Source organism: Cibotium barometz, chromosome 22, assembly GCF_041138505.1.
Source record: "Cibotium barometz isolate CiBa-2024 chromosome 22, ASM4113850v1, whole genome shotgun sequence".
NCBI lineage: Eukaryota > Viridiplantae > Streptophyta > Polypodiopsida > Cyatheales > Cibotiaceae > Cibotium > Cibotium barometz.
Window position 1 is genome coordinate 29,984,390 of NC_141067.1, and position 16,408 is coordinate 30,000,797.

A 16,408-nucleotide genomic window follows, 5' to 3' on the forward strand; every position below is an offset into this window, starting at 1 on the left:
AAGTAATGTGAAAAAAAGTCTCTAATGAGGATAAACTCTAACCTTCAAACTTTGTAATGGGAGGATGACATCTTATGGTGTAGGAGAGGAGACCTCTTCACTTGAGCAAATTTGCTTAGGGGAAAAGAAATGTGTGCTTCACTTTAATTAAAGCAAGTTTAGGAGAGGGGACCTCTTAACTTGAGCAAATTTGCTTAGGGGAAAAGAAATGTGTGCTTCACTTTCATTAAAGCAAGTTTGGGTAACTTTGGGGAATGGCACCTTAATTTAAACAGATGGGAACAGGCCATACCTCCTTTCATAACACATGCCCCTACCACAAATATATTTTTACCAAAATAATGTGAATATCTCATACAAAATGACCACCTATTTGCACCTTGTACTATTTCATACTCAATCAATTGACTCTCACAGCTTTTTTGTCAACTGATTTTACATAGCCGTTCTCCAGGGGCAAGTAATCCTTGTCGAATACAGTGATGGCATTATTGCTTCCAATCAAATACTGATTCAATATATCTTAATTATATAGTTGCCGTGTTAGGCTCAGCTTAAATCCTCTGCTTAAACAATACAGTTACTTGATTACAGATGCTTAATTGGTCGATTAATTGAGGGGCGGCTTGGTTGGAGGATGGGTTCTAGCTGAGGCATAATCTACTTGATCCACCATTAACAATCTCTCCTCTGAATGCTCTACGCCAGCTTTGGCAGCTAGACGCTGCAACCACAGTACCAAGCAACAACATTAATTTAAAATTTTTTTGCCAGAATTAAGGCAAGCAAGCGGGGAATGTAGTCGGTTTAGAACACACTGCAGCTCGTGATTAACTTAATTAATATGCAGGAAATTGGGGTACAATTCATCTTACAATTATAATACTCACCCTCTTGGATCTGGTTCGCCTAGTTTTAATCGTCTTGCGCTGCTGAGACTTCTCCACTGACCCCATCAAAGGACGCCTTATGGTTTGCAATGAATTACTGTTGCTGGCAGCATGGGAAAATTCAGAGTTCGTAGGCTCATGGCTGATCATGTTGGATTCATTAGAGACCTTGCTTACTGCAAGAAGTTGATGTAGGATTATCAATACAATTATAATTTGATACTAATAACGACACAATTATAAACAAGTACGAAGCTCGAAACTGGCCTTGCATGTCAAAAATCAATGCATAAATGATTAGACCTGTATAATCTGATAACGCCAATAGGATGCTTAATTTACACATGCAATTATATTAATTTGTGTTACTAATCCACACACAAATACATGCAAAACCTAAGCATAAGAGATCTTACAATTAATATTCATGCACAATTATACACAGACCTTATATTTTGATACCAATATTCAAGCAATAATGTAAGCACAGAACGCATAGAAATTGGCCTGCAGAAGGCATTGAAAGCATTGGATGGTTCATGTGAATGTACAGATAAACACACAAGCAAAATCTAAAGCAACAAGGGAGAAGTATTACAACAAGGCATGTCCATTGCATGCAGAATAGCACTAGAGAGGTGTGAATGAAAGCACCTGCAGGACTTTGCAGAGGGAGCTGTTTCCGAGCCACTATGGGCACCATCAAAGCCAGGATTACAAAGGCAAAGGTGGGAAGCAACACAAAAGCAAAGCTTCTCATTGTTCCCACTCCAAGCAAGCCCTTGAGATAATATGCGGATAACACAGAGGATGTGGGGGGTGGTGGTGGGCAGATTGAAGCTACAACAAAGCCAGGTACAAATGGGCTTCTCTCTCTCTCTCTCTCTCTCTCTCTATCTCTCTCTCTCTCTCTCTCTCTCTCACACACACACACACAGATTGAAGCTACAACAAAGCCAGATACAAATGGGCTTCTCTCTCACTCTCTCTCTCTCTCTCTCTCTCTCACACACACACACACACAGGTTTCAAGCTATCACCAAGCCATGCACAAACTGGCCTCTCTATCTCTCCCCCTTCTATTCTTGTTGCTCTGAGTGTGCTTGCCAACGTAGAGAGAAATTATCTATTTATAACACTTCCTTGGGTGCCCCTTCTAGGACTCTCTTAGGGGTACCCCTGTGCTCTAGTAGTACTGTTTTGTGAGAGTGAGTTCACACCCTTTTGTGCAGCGCTAGCTTGCACACACCCCAAGGCCCACATCTCACAACTTTACTCACTCTATGATACATTCTTTAATGTGGGAGGAGAAAAAGACTCTATTATTATTACTAGCCACTTTTGTATAGGTAGCATAAATACTAGAGTAAACTTGATAGTGTCCACACTCCTACCTTCAACCTTTGTCTTGCTACCTTTAATGACAACCACCTCCACGCAAAAATGGGCAATTTGTCACCCCTTTGGCTTTGATTATTAAAGAGTTCTACCCCTTCAAAATTGGTCAATTTGTCACCCCTTAGGCTTTGATTAAAGAGTTCCAGTTAATAATTGGTCAATTTCTCACCTTTGAGAACATACAAGTTCCAATTAATAATTGGTTTGAGGAAAAATTGTACTGAGTGTGTAAACACCAAGAGGCCCGGATCTACTCTAAACAAGCTATCCAATTTGGATAGTGAAAGTTCACATTATAGATTTAATATAAAGGAATAGTTCTAAACAAGCTATCTAATTTTGACAGTTAAAGTTCACATTATGGATTTAATATAAAGGAATAGCTCTAAACTTTTTCCCTTAAATTTAATTTGCTCCTTTTGATCACGAACTTTAGATCCCCAGTAGAGGCCATTGACTAGCAAGGTCAGATCTTTGAGGGGGAAAGCCCAAGGCGGCATCAAACTTGTATGTAAGATATAGCTAAAAAAACAAGTAGGATAGCACGTAAGTTCAATTATAGAAGGAGTTTTATACATGTAAGTGTTTCAATTCAAAAAGTGAAAGAATCCATGTGTAATTTTTGTCATTTCTTAATCTAGAAAAGGGGTGTATGGAAACCACAAAAAAGCAATAGGTAGGGGATTTTCTACTTTTCTTGGAAGAAATGAGTTATGTGGCTTTTTACATAGTGATCTTGTCATTATGTCCCAAGATAAGATTGGCTTGGAATAAATGACTTACAAGGGTTTTTACATAATGATCTTGTCACTTTGTCCCAAGAGAAGATTGGCTTGGAACACACCTTTTGTTGAATGTGCATGAGGCCAAGTTCATATGCTTCCAACAAAAGCATCGTTCTAGCATATGGGAGAATTAGATTTGTCGATAGCGTGATGTGTGCACCACATATCCTAGCTAGATAAATGTTTTTGTGCCCAAATGAACTCAACCTTATGTTTGCACTCTACATTTCACTCATTATGTGAATTGCAATAGAGTATCTAGGTATAAATAAAAGAACTACCATTTACCTTGCATGTTAATTGTTTCCTTTTTTTTACAATAACTAAAGGTTTTTTTCTTATAACTAGTTTGCTTTCTCTTTTAGTATTGCAAATTACGTCATTTTAAGCATCTTAAAGGCCAAGTAGAGACAAAGTAGAAAACATTAGCCTTTACTCTTTACATACTTGTACTCTGGCACACATAATTCATAGGTTATCACAAGAAGTGTCCATGTTATTTTGAAATTATAGAGAAGCCTAAGTAGCATAAAACTTACTATTCATGATTCTCCCCTTTTCATGTATCAAATATCCATTATGACCTTAATAGATTATTGAAGCTTAGAACTATTTATTTAAAAGTTCTACTAACCCTTTTTTTCTTCTCGAATATCTATTACATCCTTAATGGATTAAATGGTAGTGTGACACCCCCCCCACCAACAACCTCCATAGATAAAAACTCTATGTGTGTGTGTGTGTGTGTGTGTGTGTGTGTGTGTGTGTGTGTGTGAAGCCCATCCACAACACTACACAAATAGTCATCACACTTGTTTGATTGATTGCAGGAATGCCACCCATACCTTTACATGTTTTAATATATAAAAATGGATTTTTTTCATGTATAAACCTCCTAGAGCTTTATGTGACCCTTCAACTTTTGTTTGTTTTAATATTTTAGATCCATAATGCCAAAGATCACTAAAGAAAGAAAGTCTCGTCTCACTCCAACTAGATCTTGTGTATCTAAAGAATTGAATTGGGGGGTGACCCATTTTTTAATGGTTTAGGTGAGTGATGTAGCTTCAATTCAATTTATGACTATTAGCACTTTTAAAAGTGATACGCAAATCCAAATGTAAGATTGTCATTGCAAGTACTAACTTGTCTCAAACAATATCATTCTCAAGTTTCAAAGTGTTTTGAGTATTGTATAGGGACATGACTAGACTTATAGACAATCTAACAATTAAAACCCTAATCAAAAAAAGAAATGGATGGCATTATTTTTTATAAATTCTCTTCCTATTTGCTTGGCATGCACTTAAAATACATGTATACCTATAGGAAACCAGGACTAAACTCTTGTAAAAAGCATGTAATCGTTAAACACATAAAATATTTCAATACAAAGTGTTATTTGAGATCAAAGTTATAAAGCGAAATCGTACCATCTTTGTTTTTTCAGTACGTTACAAAGTAAACAAATTTTTTGTTTTAATTTTGATTTAGAAAAATGAGAATACATTCATTTTTGTTTATTTCTAGCATTGTTTTTCCTTACTATTTAGAAAATAAATTTCACTCGTGATAATGGTGTTGAGTTTTAACTTGCTCATGGCCTTATGAACCCTTGGTGCATCATATATAAGAACTATTAAAATGAAAATGCTTTAAATGATTATTTCTAAACTCTCTACATTTCACTACTCTAAATTATTTTTAAGATCATGTTATAAGGTGACACTACGAAGAGTTAGTCTTGGCCAATTGTGTAGAAGAAGTTTGTCTTAAATTGGAAGAGGTTGTAACACTATAACAAACAAAGAGCACAGCCACGTGAAGAGCTGCAGAAATTTAAAAGAACCTATATATGGAAAAAAACATTTACGCGACTATCAGTGAGGCTACAGCCACACGCGATTAGCTGCTCAAATAACCATGTAAATAAATGCATGTATAGTAACATGTATAGCTGCGTACCTAACCACGTATATAGCCACACACAATTATAGCCGTGGACTGTCTGTAAAAAAAAGGGAGGACATAATGGGTGAGATATGTGAAGACATGTGTCCCCACATCTCTCCTCAATTCTGTCCCCATTTTTTTAAGCACATTATTTAAGCTTTTTTTTAGAACACTAGTTAATCACCTTTTTTAAGAACACTTAAACACTTAAAACATAAAAAATAATTGCAATACAATAATGTCATGGATTATGTTACAAATTACATGCATAGTTACAAATTACATAAGGTGTTCATGTCCAAAAATGTTCATAAAGATGAAGACATTGAAAAATAATTAAAAATTAATGTATTAGCTTTGTCTTTAAGCACATTATTTAAACTTTTTTTTAGAACACTAGTTAATCACCTTTTTTAAGAACACTTAAACACTTAAAACATAAAAAATAATTGTAATACAATAATGTCATGGATTATGTTACAAATTACATAAGGTGTTCATGTCCAAAAATGTTCATAAAGATGAAGACATTGAAAAATAATTAAATTAATGTATTAGCTTTGTCTTTATCTTCATCTTCCCCACTTGCAGCACCACCACCTTCATCATCACCGCCACTTTCAGCATTAGCGTCTTCCTACATTAATAGTGATACAATGCAAGCAATTTAGCCACAAGTAAAACAAGTTGGGTGATAACTAAAATTCAAGTTTAGAGTCTCACCAAGTTTCCTTGCCAAGCTCATTGGATATCTGTTTTTCAATGACAACTCCCTGGCGTTTGAGCCACTCCCAACTGCCAGCTTCATTGTGATGCTTGTGGTACCTACTCTTCCCAGATGTTGGGGGGTGACCTGTTACCGTTTTCTACAACAAATTATAACATGCATGAGATATGAAAATCATGATGACACATGAAGTAAAATTAGTGAAAGATGGCAAAGAGAAAACTTACAAATCATGTGAGCTAGCCTGCCTTTCCTCTAGATCCATACTTTGTCACATTGTATTGGACTCGCATGCATCGCCTTTTGTTGAGGGTGTTGAGTACCCTCCCTGGATTTGTTCTTTGCCTTCTTACAGTCCTTTTACTGGTGCAATTGGTAGGCATTTAAGTCCCCTCTTTTGTGCACCTCCTTGCACGAGACCTCCTATTATTGAGGATCTTTATATTGCAATTCCTCTCCCACTCAAACGTATGTGTGGTGGGTTTGGGAACCGCTCATGCGTGCATTGCACCACATACATGAAATCTCTATCTTTCTATTCTCCCCATGGTTTGAAGGCATCCTTGTATAGGTTTGGTTAATGTAATGACGGAGGTATAATAAACCATTTGTTCCATGTCACCCATATAAGGCCCACCCTCCTCATCAAGGGTATCATAAATTGTACCACCCTCCCCGGGCACTTCATGTATCGCCATGGGCAAAGGTGATTGTGCACCTCCCCTAAAGCATTTATCGCACCCCCCTCCCCCACTTCTATGTTTAGGTATTCATAAGGTAGTCCATGTCTTTTAGGATGAGGAGGAGGAGGAGACACATCGTAGAATGAAGGAGTCTATGCGTCAGTACTCTATGTTTAGTGGATGACTACGTAAAGGTTTTAGAGACCTCCGTGATTCAATTGGGGTGATCCCATGTGCTCGACATGAGGAAGAAATGCCTCCATCACTGGTGACCCTTATCGGATTGAGCTATCGGATTGAGCGAGAAAGTAGAAATCTGTCACTCTGGCTCCCTGAATAAGAACCTAGCTGTGTGAAGCCCAATCGATGAAGATTTAGGAATGGATGAGATGATGGATGACTTCTTTAAGAAAGAAGAAGAGGAGGATCCCGAAACCACACTTGACAAAGATCAATTTGTGACAAGCCACTTGCACACCACTATACGAGGGGGGTGCATACTCCACCCTTCATGCGACCTTGGAGTTACTAAAATTGCAAACCATGTATGGTTAGAGGCGCAATGCTAGTGTTGCAAGACCCTTTCGGTGAGTCCTTACCATTTATGGTTAGCAATTTACAATTTTGACATACCATACACTTTATAAATATTTAAAATTCTCTCAAACCCTTTGTAGGCTCATGATGAAGATATCTCCTTCTGAAAATAAGATACCAAGAACAAGGGTGCATTCTAGGAGAGTATTGATGTCACTTGCATGGATTACGAACATATACATGTCAATGATTGTGTGTTATTTTGGGGTGCTCACATAAAGATGCAACTTAATGTTCGAAATGTGGAGAGTCTTGTTACCGAAGTGATTTGCAAGGTACGATAATTTCTCAAAAGTTATTGAATTTTCCTATCATACCATCCATTCAACACTCATGACATGGCATGCACAATGTTCCACTGATGAGGGTTTCTGCGGATTCACCAGCATGGAAACACATAGAAGAGGAGTGGTCGAAATTCAAGGATGAGGAACATGACTTACGATTTGGATTGAGTATGGATGGATTCAATCTATTTGGGTATGGATGGATTTAATCTATTTGGTTTCAAATCGACATCATAGACCACATGACCAGTGGTAGTAGTGAACTATAATACCCCTCCTTGGAAGTCAATAAAGAAGGGTCATGTGATGCTAACTCTTCTCTTGCCTAGCAACACAAGGTCAAGAACATGGATGTGTACCTTGAACCTTTGATTGAGGAGCTTGAGAAATTATAGTGTGGCATCCAAGAGCATGACAATGTAGCATGGAGGTGAAGGCAATTTTAATGTGGACAATGCATGACTTTTTGGGATATGGAGAGTGCTCCGGTATGTTTTCTATTCTCAATCATCTTTCATTTGATTTGAATTATCAACTATGCATTGGCTCTAAATATATTTTATTCGTGCACTATGCATAATTAGGACTCACAACATCCGGTCACAATGCTTGTTTGATATATGGACGGTCGCTTGTTTGATATATGGATGGTCGCTTGTTACATCATGGCCTATGCATCTCAAGAAGGTCGTGTATGAAGATCATCACTGATTTTTTCTGTTTGATCATGATTTTTTCTGTTTGATCATGATTCATGAGAAGTTTATTCCATCTATAAAAGGAGTTCCCCCCACAACCTCTAAGAGTAATAAATCAGGTATTGTGGAGAGTATCAACCCATATGCCATTGTCGGGGAATGACAACGTACTCAATCTTATTTCATCTCCCAAACAACGAAGCTAAGAATCAATAATCTTCTAAATCCAAGGTACATCATAAAAAATGTAGCATCAAATATTGGGACCACATAATTAGCAAGAGAGATTCTTTAACAGTTCTGGAGGACTTAAGATCAATTGAACGCCTCCCCACCATTTGCGGCGGCCGATAGTTAAAGGGAATGGGAAGGTAATTTTACCTAAAGCACCTAGGATCTTAACAAAGAATGAGGAGAACATAGTGAAGGATCAAATTGTCTTCTTTTGTACCCCTACAGGTGTCATGTGTTCCTTAAAGAGGCCATTCATAAAAAAGAAGAAGAAAAGAGCAACTCAATTGTATGGTCTAAAAATGCATAATTGGCACAAGATGTTTCAGGTATGTTCAATTTACTTATATAAGCTTCATGATGGTCTTTCATTGTAGTTACATAGCATTGATTGCAAAGTTATATGTTACATAGTTCCTTCTTCCCATATGCATTAGCAGGTGTGGAGATCAAAAAGTATGCAATGCCATCTACAAAATGCCCCGGTGATGAGGTATGAAAAACTAAAATTCTAACATGGATTTATTTTATTGTTGTGCTAGTTTGTAAGACATGTCATTCTAATTAAATGGACTCAACTCCATCTTAGGTATGTAAGTTCCAAGGAGATCCATCCATCCACTATTGCAACCCAAGTAATGGCAGTGGAGGCAATGCACATGATACAGGAAAACCTCCCAATAACTATCCTCACTAGTCAATTACATCTTGTGGTACACTTGATAGATGAAGTGCAACACCGCACACTGACACTTGTTGATATAGATGAAGTGTCCATGTGCGGTGTTGTGCATGCTCAGTGGAAGTTCTTCCTTGAGCATTTCATAAAGAACTTGAAGGATTTTGTTTCACAAAGAGCTAGTCTTCTAGAAGGAAGCATGGCAGAGGTTTGGTTAGTGCAAGAAGCATATGTCCACATTTCAGAGTATCTCTCTCTCGAGTGGATCCCACAATGCAACGATTGTGGAGTAATGAGAAAGATGAGAGCATGGTATCCCACGTACCACAAGGCAAAGAAAGAGCAAGGAGAATGGACACATAAATGTTGAAGAAGGTGAATACATTTTGTATTCTCAAATAGTGAAGTTATAAAGAGGTGGGTGGCAAGGTATGAAGAGGTGAGGAGAAACCGATATGAGGAGAGGAGAATTTAGGATATGTTCAAGAGGCTTGCCATTTCCTCCGAATCATGCATCACTTCCAAAATATTGTACTATTGATTAGCTTTATGAAGAAATGTAAAAGGCCAAAAAACATGGAGAGATGGTGACAGAAGAAGAGTGGGAGTACGCAAGTGGATGCGGGCCTCATGTAAGTGTGTCTCTACTTTCTCTTTTTTTATTCAAGTAGAATCTCATGATATGGTTATTCAATATCATAAATATATTTCATTTGGTGTTGGTGGTAGTATAAGGTATACAATGCCATGTGGTCCAAAGAAAGGCATTTTCACAGTCAATGTATAGATACAAAGAGAAATACCCAAGATTGTGGGGTTGTGGCAAACTTTGAGCAAGAAAGTCGAGCAATGCTTGATTATTGTGGCATGATTCAAAACATCCTAAAGGTTGGATTCAGGACATTCTAGTTTTTTATATTGTATGTAAAGTGGTTCAAGGATGTGTATGGAGGCGCTCAAGCAACTGTGAAAAGGCACCCAAATGGATTAATGGCGACGATTGATTCCAAAAAAATTGGCAAACAGAGAGGGACACATTTGTGCTACGTCACCATTGTGAACAAGTAAATTCTAACCATAAGCTTTTATTATATTATCCTTATGCATGTTTAATTTACACTCAATGTGTTTCTTCTTACAAGGTTGTGTTTCACGTGGATATAAATGACAAGAAATGGTGGTATGTTATACAAGTTTCTCCTCACTTAGAGAGTATTTTTCAAGATAGGGATGTTAAAGAGCTCATGGACGAAGTGGCACTCGAAAATGAACATGCGGAGGGTCAAGTACAAGATGAAGAATGGGAGATACCACCACCAACTAATCAAGTTGAAGGCATCCTTATCCAAGATAATGTGGAAGGAATTGAATCCGAGCATGATGATGATGATGATGATGATGTTAAGTCCACTGCTAGTGGGATATATCTTTTTGTTGATCTTGCAATGGGACGTATGGATCTTGAGATCGATCAATTAGCATGTATGATCGATTTGATGAAAGATACGATAGATGTTGGGCCATGCTCACCTAATTCATTAAATAATTTCTTGATTTTCCAGTCTTGATTTTGTGCATATTTTATTGTATTACAATACATTTGGAGCTTCTTCTTTTGTGATATTAGGATCACATTTTATTCTTCTTCTTTTGTGATATTAGGATCAGATTTTATTCTTCTTCTTTTGTGATTTTGGGATATTTTGAGCTCTCGAGAATGCTCTCTAGAATTTTTGAATTTTTTCCCAGTATGCAGCTATATTCTCGTAGCTATACATGCGGCTACAGCCACACCTATAGCCACATATTAGCCGCGTGTGGTGGCTAGCCGCATGCATAGTTGCGTACTGTAATTGTTTACACCTTGCACACCTGCTCGGGTCCCCTCTTTCTACTCTCTCTCTCTCTCCTCTACACGTAGCTACGCTCCCCATCTCTTGTAGTCTAAGTCGGAGTGTCCACATTTGCATCACCACCATAAATTTTAACCTAGTTAAAAACTAATTTTGTGCCAAGTCAGGGACATTCCACTAGGTTTAATGAATGTCCAACATAAATTTTAACCTAGTTAAAACTAATTTTGTGCCAAGTCAGCGACATTCCACTAGTTTAATGAATGTCCATGAGTTCGTCAAGGAATTTAAAAGTCTCAAATAGTTTATGGGATGGTAAGTTCAAAGTGTAATTAAGAAACATTTGTATGAAGCCTGTATTTGTCATTTCTCTATGTAACCATAGCATAGAGTCTAGGTTGATGGAACAAGAGTATGCAAGTTAATGTGCCTAGACTAACATTTTTTGCCAATAGTGTTAATGAATAATACAATCAAAGAATGGATTAAGATATAAATGGTATGGTCCAAGGAGGTGTAAATTGACCTTGTATGAAGTGGATTTCTTTGCATCCTAATGGACTTTTACATGCTTGAGCTTCTAGCCCTCTCATTGTTGACTCTAAATAATCTCTAATGGAGCATGCTCTTGGTTCTCTATAGGTTCCATTGAATTTGGGAGTTCTCTCTAATGGAGAATGCTCTTAGTTCTCTATAGGTTCCATTAAATTTGGGAGTTCCTAGGGCTCCTATTTGGGAGTTTCCTAGGGCTCCTATTTGACCTTTTGGTTATGAGATTCATAAGAGCCTTGCATCCATGGCTTAACATTAAAGCATTATGGCACATGTGTGTGTAAAGCATCCCTAGAGATTCTCTTAAGTAGTCAAGATTCTATTGAATAGTAGAGAAAACCCTCTTATTTTAAGCCTCTTTCTTGATTGGCTTGTAACTTAGGAATGGGAAATGAGCGGTAGGGTGAAAGTTAGTTTGAGAGAGAAGCATATGGAGTGCAACTAACTCAAGGGTATAATTCCCAATCAAAGAGAAGCCAATCAAATAAGTTAGTGAGAGAGATAAGCATAGGGATTAGTGAGTGAAACTTACTCAAGGGTATAAGTCCCAATCAGAGAGAAGCCCAATCATTAGAGAAGTTAGTGAGAGAGAGAGAAGCATAGGAGTAGTGAGTGAGACTGACTCAAGTGTATAAGTCCCAATCAGATAGAAGCCCTCTTTATATTTCCATTAAGATAGTATGGGAATTCATATTGGATTAGGTAATTTCTTTTATAATTAAATTTTGATAAAGATAGAGTAGGAAATATTTATCTCTCTAAAAATAACTTTATATAGTCATGTCACACTAGCACACCCAAACTCACACCCATGCCATGTCACAATACCAAATCCACACCCATGACATGTTGCAATACCAAATCCACACCACCTTATGACATGGCACATCACCTTACCACACCCACACCCACACCCACACCTACACAACATGATCTTGGCACACCCACACCCATCGATGCCCTATAACCACACTAAGACCATGCCACATCACACACATTATACTTGGTTAACCTCCATCAAGGTAGTTCATAGTTATTTGGATGGATCTATACACTCACCCCCATGGCCACAATCAAAGATTAGATGTGTATACCTATCTAGAGGTCTTTTTTCCTACCTTCATGGTTTCTGCATGTACTATGCCCATCATGTTCTTGAGTGTGTGAAATGGAGTTTTTTTCCTAGGTGACAATCACATACCTCCTTTGAGGTCCATAGTGGATGATCAATCTAGACACATGGTTGGTCTAACACATATCTCTATCAAGGAATATTTTTTATTTTTTGATATAGCTAAAAAAGATTACATGCATTTAATCTTTAGAGACATGGAGGGGGATATACCATGAGAATATAGCTTAGTGAGTTGATATAAAAGCCATCAATGGGGAGTTCTATCAATTTCTTGATTTTGCTAACAAGGACACCTAAAAAAACCTTAACACTCCAATTCAAGATTCCATGGTTGTTTTGCGAGGCAATATAGTTAAGGTTCAATGGCTCACATTGATAATTGGCTCCATATGCACCATGACGTAAGTTTTTCTAAGGTATATCCAATAGTAAGGCCACATTTCTACAAAGAAAGAGGACACTCGTTGACATATCTAGAGATAGTCATGTGTCCAGATGTAGTGTTTTTATATGAAAAACTTTGATGTTCCCATTTGTGGTTATGGTTACACATTTCTATAGTCTATATGTTGTAAGTGATCTAATGGTCTCAACAAATGCCAAAAAAATGCATGTAGACCTAGCATAGGAGCAAGCTAAAAGGACATTAGTTTCAAAGATACATCACATTATCAATGATAAAGGAGTCACAAATTTTTTGGTTGCCTCATTTATCTATGTAATGCAAGGCTAGACGTTCAGTTTAGGGTCTCCCAATTGAGCAGGTTTATACACAATCCTAGAAGTAAGCATTGGCAAGCTACCAAATGAGTATTTTGATACTCAGAGGAGGGCACACGAAACCTTGGCCTATTCTATTCGGAGGGGGGATAATATTTAGTTACATGCTTTCGGTCATTCTGATTGGGCTCGATGTTATGACACGCGAGTGTCATAACATCCAACCCAATCTATTGAGAGGGGCTAGTATTAAGCTACATGCTTTCAATCATTCCGATCGGCCTAGATGTTATGACACACGAGTGTCCACTAGTGTCTTTTGCTTTCATCTTGGTGATTCATGTATATGTCATGGCTTAGCAGCAAGAAGTAGCACTACATTAGCCACTTTAAGGTGTGAAGTTAAGTATAGGGCATCTTTTACAGGACCTATGGAGTGTGTATGGTTTAGATGCCTTTTGGTAGATCTTGGTGTTGGATATCAGTCCCCCACCTCCATCTTCATTGACAACCAAAGTAACCATTACAAGAAACCCAATGTTTCATACTCACACAAAGCACATTACAGGAGCTCTTAGCATGGCTTCATGTCTCTACACACAGCAATGTAGTAGATATGTTTTTACGAAGGTTCTCTTATGAAGGAAGTTCAAAGATTTTTTGAAAGCTTTGGACTTATTTCCATTTGTGGATTGATCAGCCACATGATCTCTGTACATGTTTCATCATCACTAAAAGGGGTATTTGTAGCCATTTATATGGTAGTGATGTGTGGACTTATTTGGTAGCGATGTGTGGATGTAGTCGAATAATTGGACATGGCACTTGTTTCCCCTTTAGGAGGTTTTTCCCCCGAGTGTGTGTGTGTAAATGAACTTATCATGTCACTTCACTTGTACTTCACTCTTTCTCATCAATGTACTTTGAGTGTTGTGATTCTATGTATCTCTCCTTGCTTGTTGCATATGTGTGTGTGTTGCCACCTTCATCTACACTCTAATAAAAGTTGGGAAATTTGATAAATACTCAGAAACTCAATATGCCATTGGAAACCAAGTCACTAACAACTAAGTTCTCCTCTTTTAATTCTGAGGAAAACATATGAAGTGAGGTCATGTAGTCTTCTTTTTATCGATTTTATTTGTCAACAATTCAAGGGATTTGTCCTTGTAATCTATGCACTTCTTACTGCACTCTACTAGTTTCTAGTGCTTTGTTCTTTGTTGTGCATTATGAATCTTCACAGCATGCTAAATAGGATCTAAAATAAAATTCATTAAAATAATTTTGAAAGTATTGTTACAAAGTACAATACCTGTAATCAAAGAAAAAGTATAGTACTTTTATCTTTTTCCACCTTATCAAAGTAAAAGTATAACTTACTATTATCTTTTTCCACCTTTGACTTTGCATTATCTTGCTTTGCTTTTAGTTCTACACAAATCCCATGCACCCATTCTACTTTTTTTGGGGGAATTTCTAAATGTGGAAAGTAATGTCTCCATGAACAAATAAAACTAAGGAGGGAGAGAATGATCTCTTGGTTTTGCCTAAATGGTTCTACATATACTATTTTGTTTCCTAGCTTTTCCTAAATGATTCTACATATATAACTTCCTTCTTAGTGAAAGGATCCAGAAAGTGAGTGAAGATAGAATTTAAAATTATCTCCCCATTCAACTTCAAAAATTTGTTAAGTTATTGCCTTGACAAAAATTGTTGTGGATTTTCATGTGAACCAAATGCAAAGGTTGAATCTTCAAAGCATGCACCTACTAAAATCTTTTGAATCCTTAAGTCACCAAATGCAAAAGTTGAGTCTTCAAAGCATGCAATTACTTAAATATTTTCAATCCTTAAGTTACCTACTACATAAACTTTGAGAAAACATATTCCACAAACACTAGTAGCAAAAATGGTGTACTTTATTGAGATTCTTCCAAGTATTATGGATGCTTTCAAAAAGTATTTTGTTATGCTTGACCTAAAGTCAAAAATGTTTGTCTCTTACATCAAGGACTTTAGAGTGCCCTAAGTTCCATAAACAACCCTTTCCGCAATTGAAGGCTTACTAGTTTTACCTCATTGAATCTCTTGATAACAACGTATTTTCATCTCTTAAATTTTAAGACAAATAATTGTGGTGTCTTCATCTCATTTGCAACATTCCAACAATCTTTCATACTATTGCTTAGAGATTCTTATTGCAGAAAGTTTGTTGAGAGCAATTCAACTTCATCTTCTTCATGTTTGGTGATTTCAATGGTGAGTACTTGGTTGTGTTTGTGCTAACCTTCATGACATCTAAATAAAAGTTTGATGATGAAAGCAAAGGTATATAAGGACAATATCTACATTTGAGTCACTTTTAGTCCTCAATTCTAACCAAGACACAACCTCTTGAATGTACATGTTACAAACTATAGTTTACATGTCAAATGGTGGGTTGAAGCTTTAAAAATGAAGGTGTCTCTTAGTAAGGTTTAAGGTTAAGGTTTCTTAATGGAATGATTGATTGAAAGTGGCTCATGGTACTATTTAAGGCTAGTTTTTTTATAATTTAATTTTAAAATATAAATTAATTTTCTTAATTAATAACTCTTCTTTGTGAGGTTGTTTCTCACTATACTCTCAAAGAATACTGAGAGGAGTAGATCACTCTAGAGCTTGTTCAATTTTGGATGCTTTTATTAAATCCTAAATGCACATAAGGTAAGTGATTCAACCCTCTAATTACCTCTTTTAATTATCAAGTAATTTTAATTTATATTTAATAATTTATAAATAATATTTTTTTTCCAAAGGTCAATTATGTAGTACAAGAACTAGCTTATTTTGCCTTTGCTTAATTTTATACTTTTTTCTTGTGGTTGTGTATGGAATCCAAATTTAAAATTAAATACTAAAAACACATTTGATTTTTTTTAAAACTCACTCAACATATTTCACATTAATTATTAATTTACTAAGCGTTTTATTAATACTATAGCACAATATTTATTCCAAATTTATATATAGTAAAATATAACACTTTTAAAAGAAAAATCAATACGTAAATTTTCTAAAACCTTTCGATCACAATTGGATTCTTGAAATCAGACTGGGATGTTGGATTCCAAAGTACTGTTAGGTTTTGGATTCCAACATCCATTTAGAGATTGCAATTCAATTTTTTCAAAAATACTAATGTTTTCGATGTTGAAAGCCTTGGTTATATTCT

General features: G+C 36.6%; 1 protein-coding gene across 1 annotated transcript; it reads right to left on the reverse strand.

Annotated features, from left to right (window-relative positions):
- Nucleotides 1-284: 284 nt before the first annotated feature.
- LOC147626523 (uncharacterized) lies at nt 285-2,072 on the reverse strand. Its single transcript, XM_086816941.1, has 3 exons — nt 1,545-2,072; nt 891-1,066; nt 285-724 (listed from the first exon to the last, which is right to left on the reverse strand). The coding sequence occupies exons 1-3, from the start codon at nt 1,648-1,650 to the stop codon at nt 611-613; spliced, it is 396 nt and encodes a 131-aa protein (XP_086673067.1). The 5' UTR covers nt 1,651-2,072; the 3' UTR covers nt 285-610.
- Nucleotides 2,073-16,408: the final 14,336 nt, after the last annotated feature.

Bases quoted from the DNA above. Each gene is read 5' to 3' on its own strand.
- LOC147626523 (XM_086816941.1), bottom strand. From the start codon at position 1,650: ATGAGAAGCTTTGCTTTTGTGTTGCTTCCCACCTTTGCCTTTGTAATC. The intron at 1,067-1,544 runs GTGCTTTCATTC...AACTTCTTGCAG, and splicing joins CCCTCTGCAAAGTCCTGCAG to TAAGCAAGGTCTCTAATGAA. The intron at 725-890 runs GTGAGTATTATA...CTGTGGTTGCAG, and splicing joins GGCGAACCAGATCCAAGAGG to CGTCTAGCTGCCAAAGCTGG.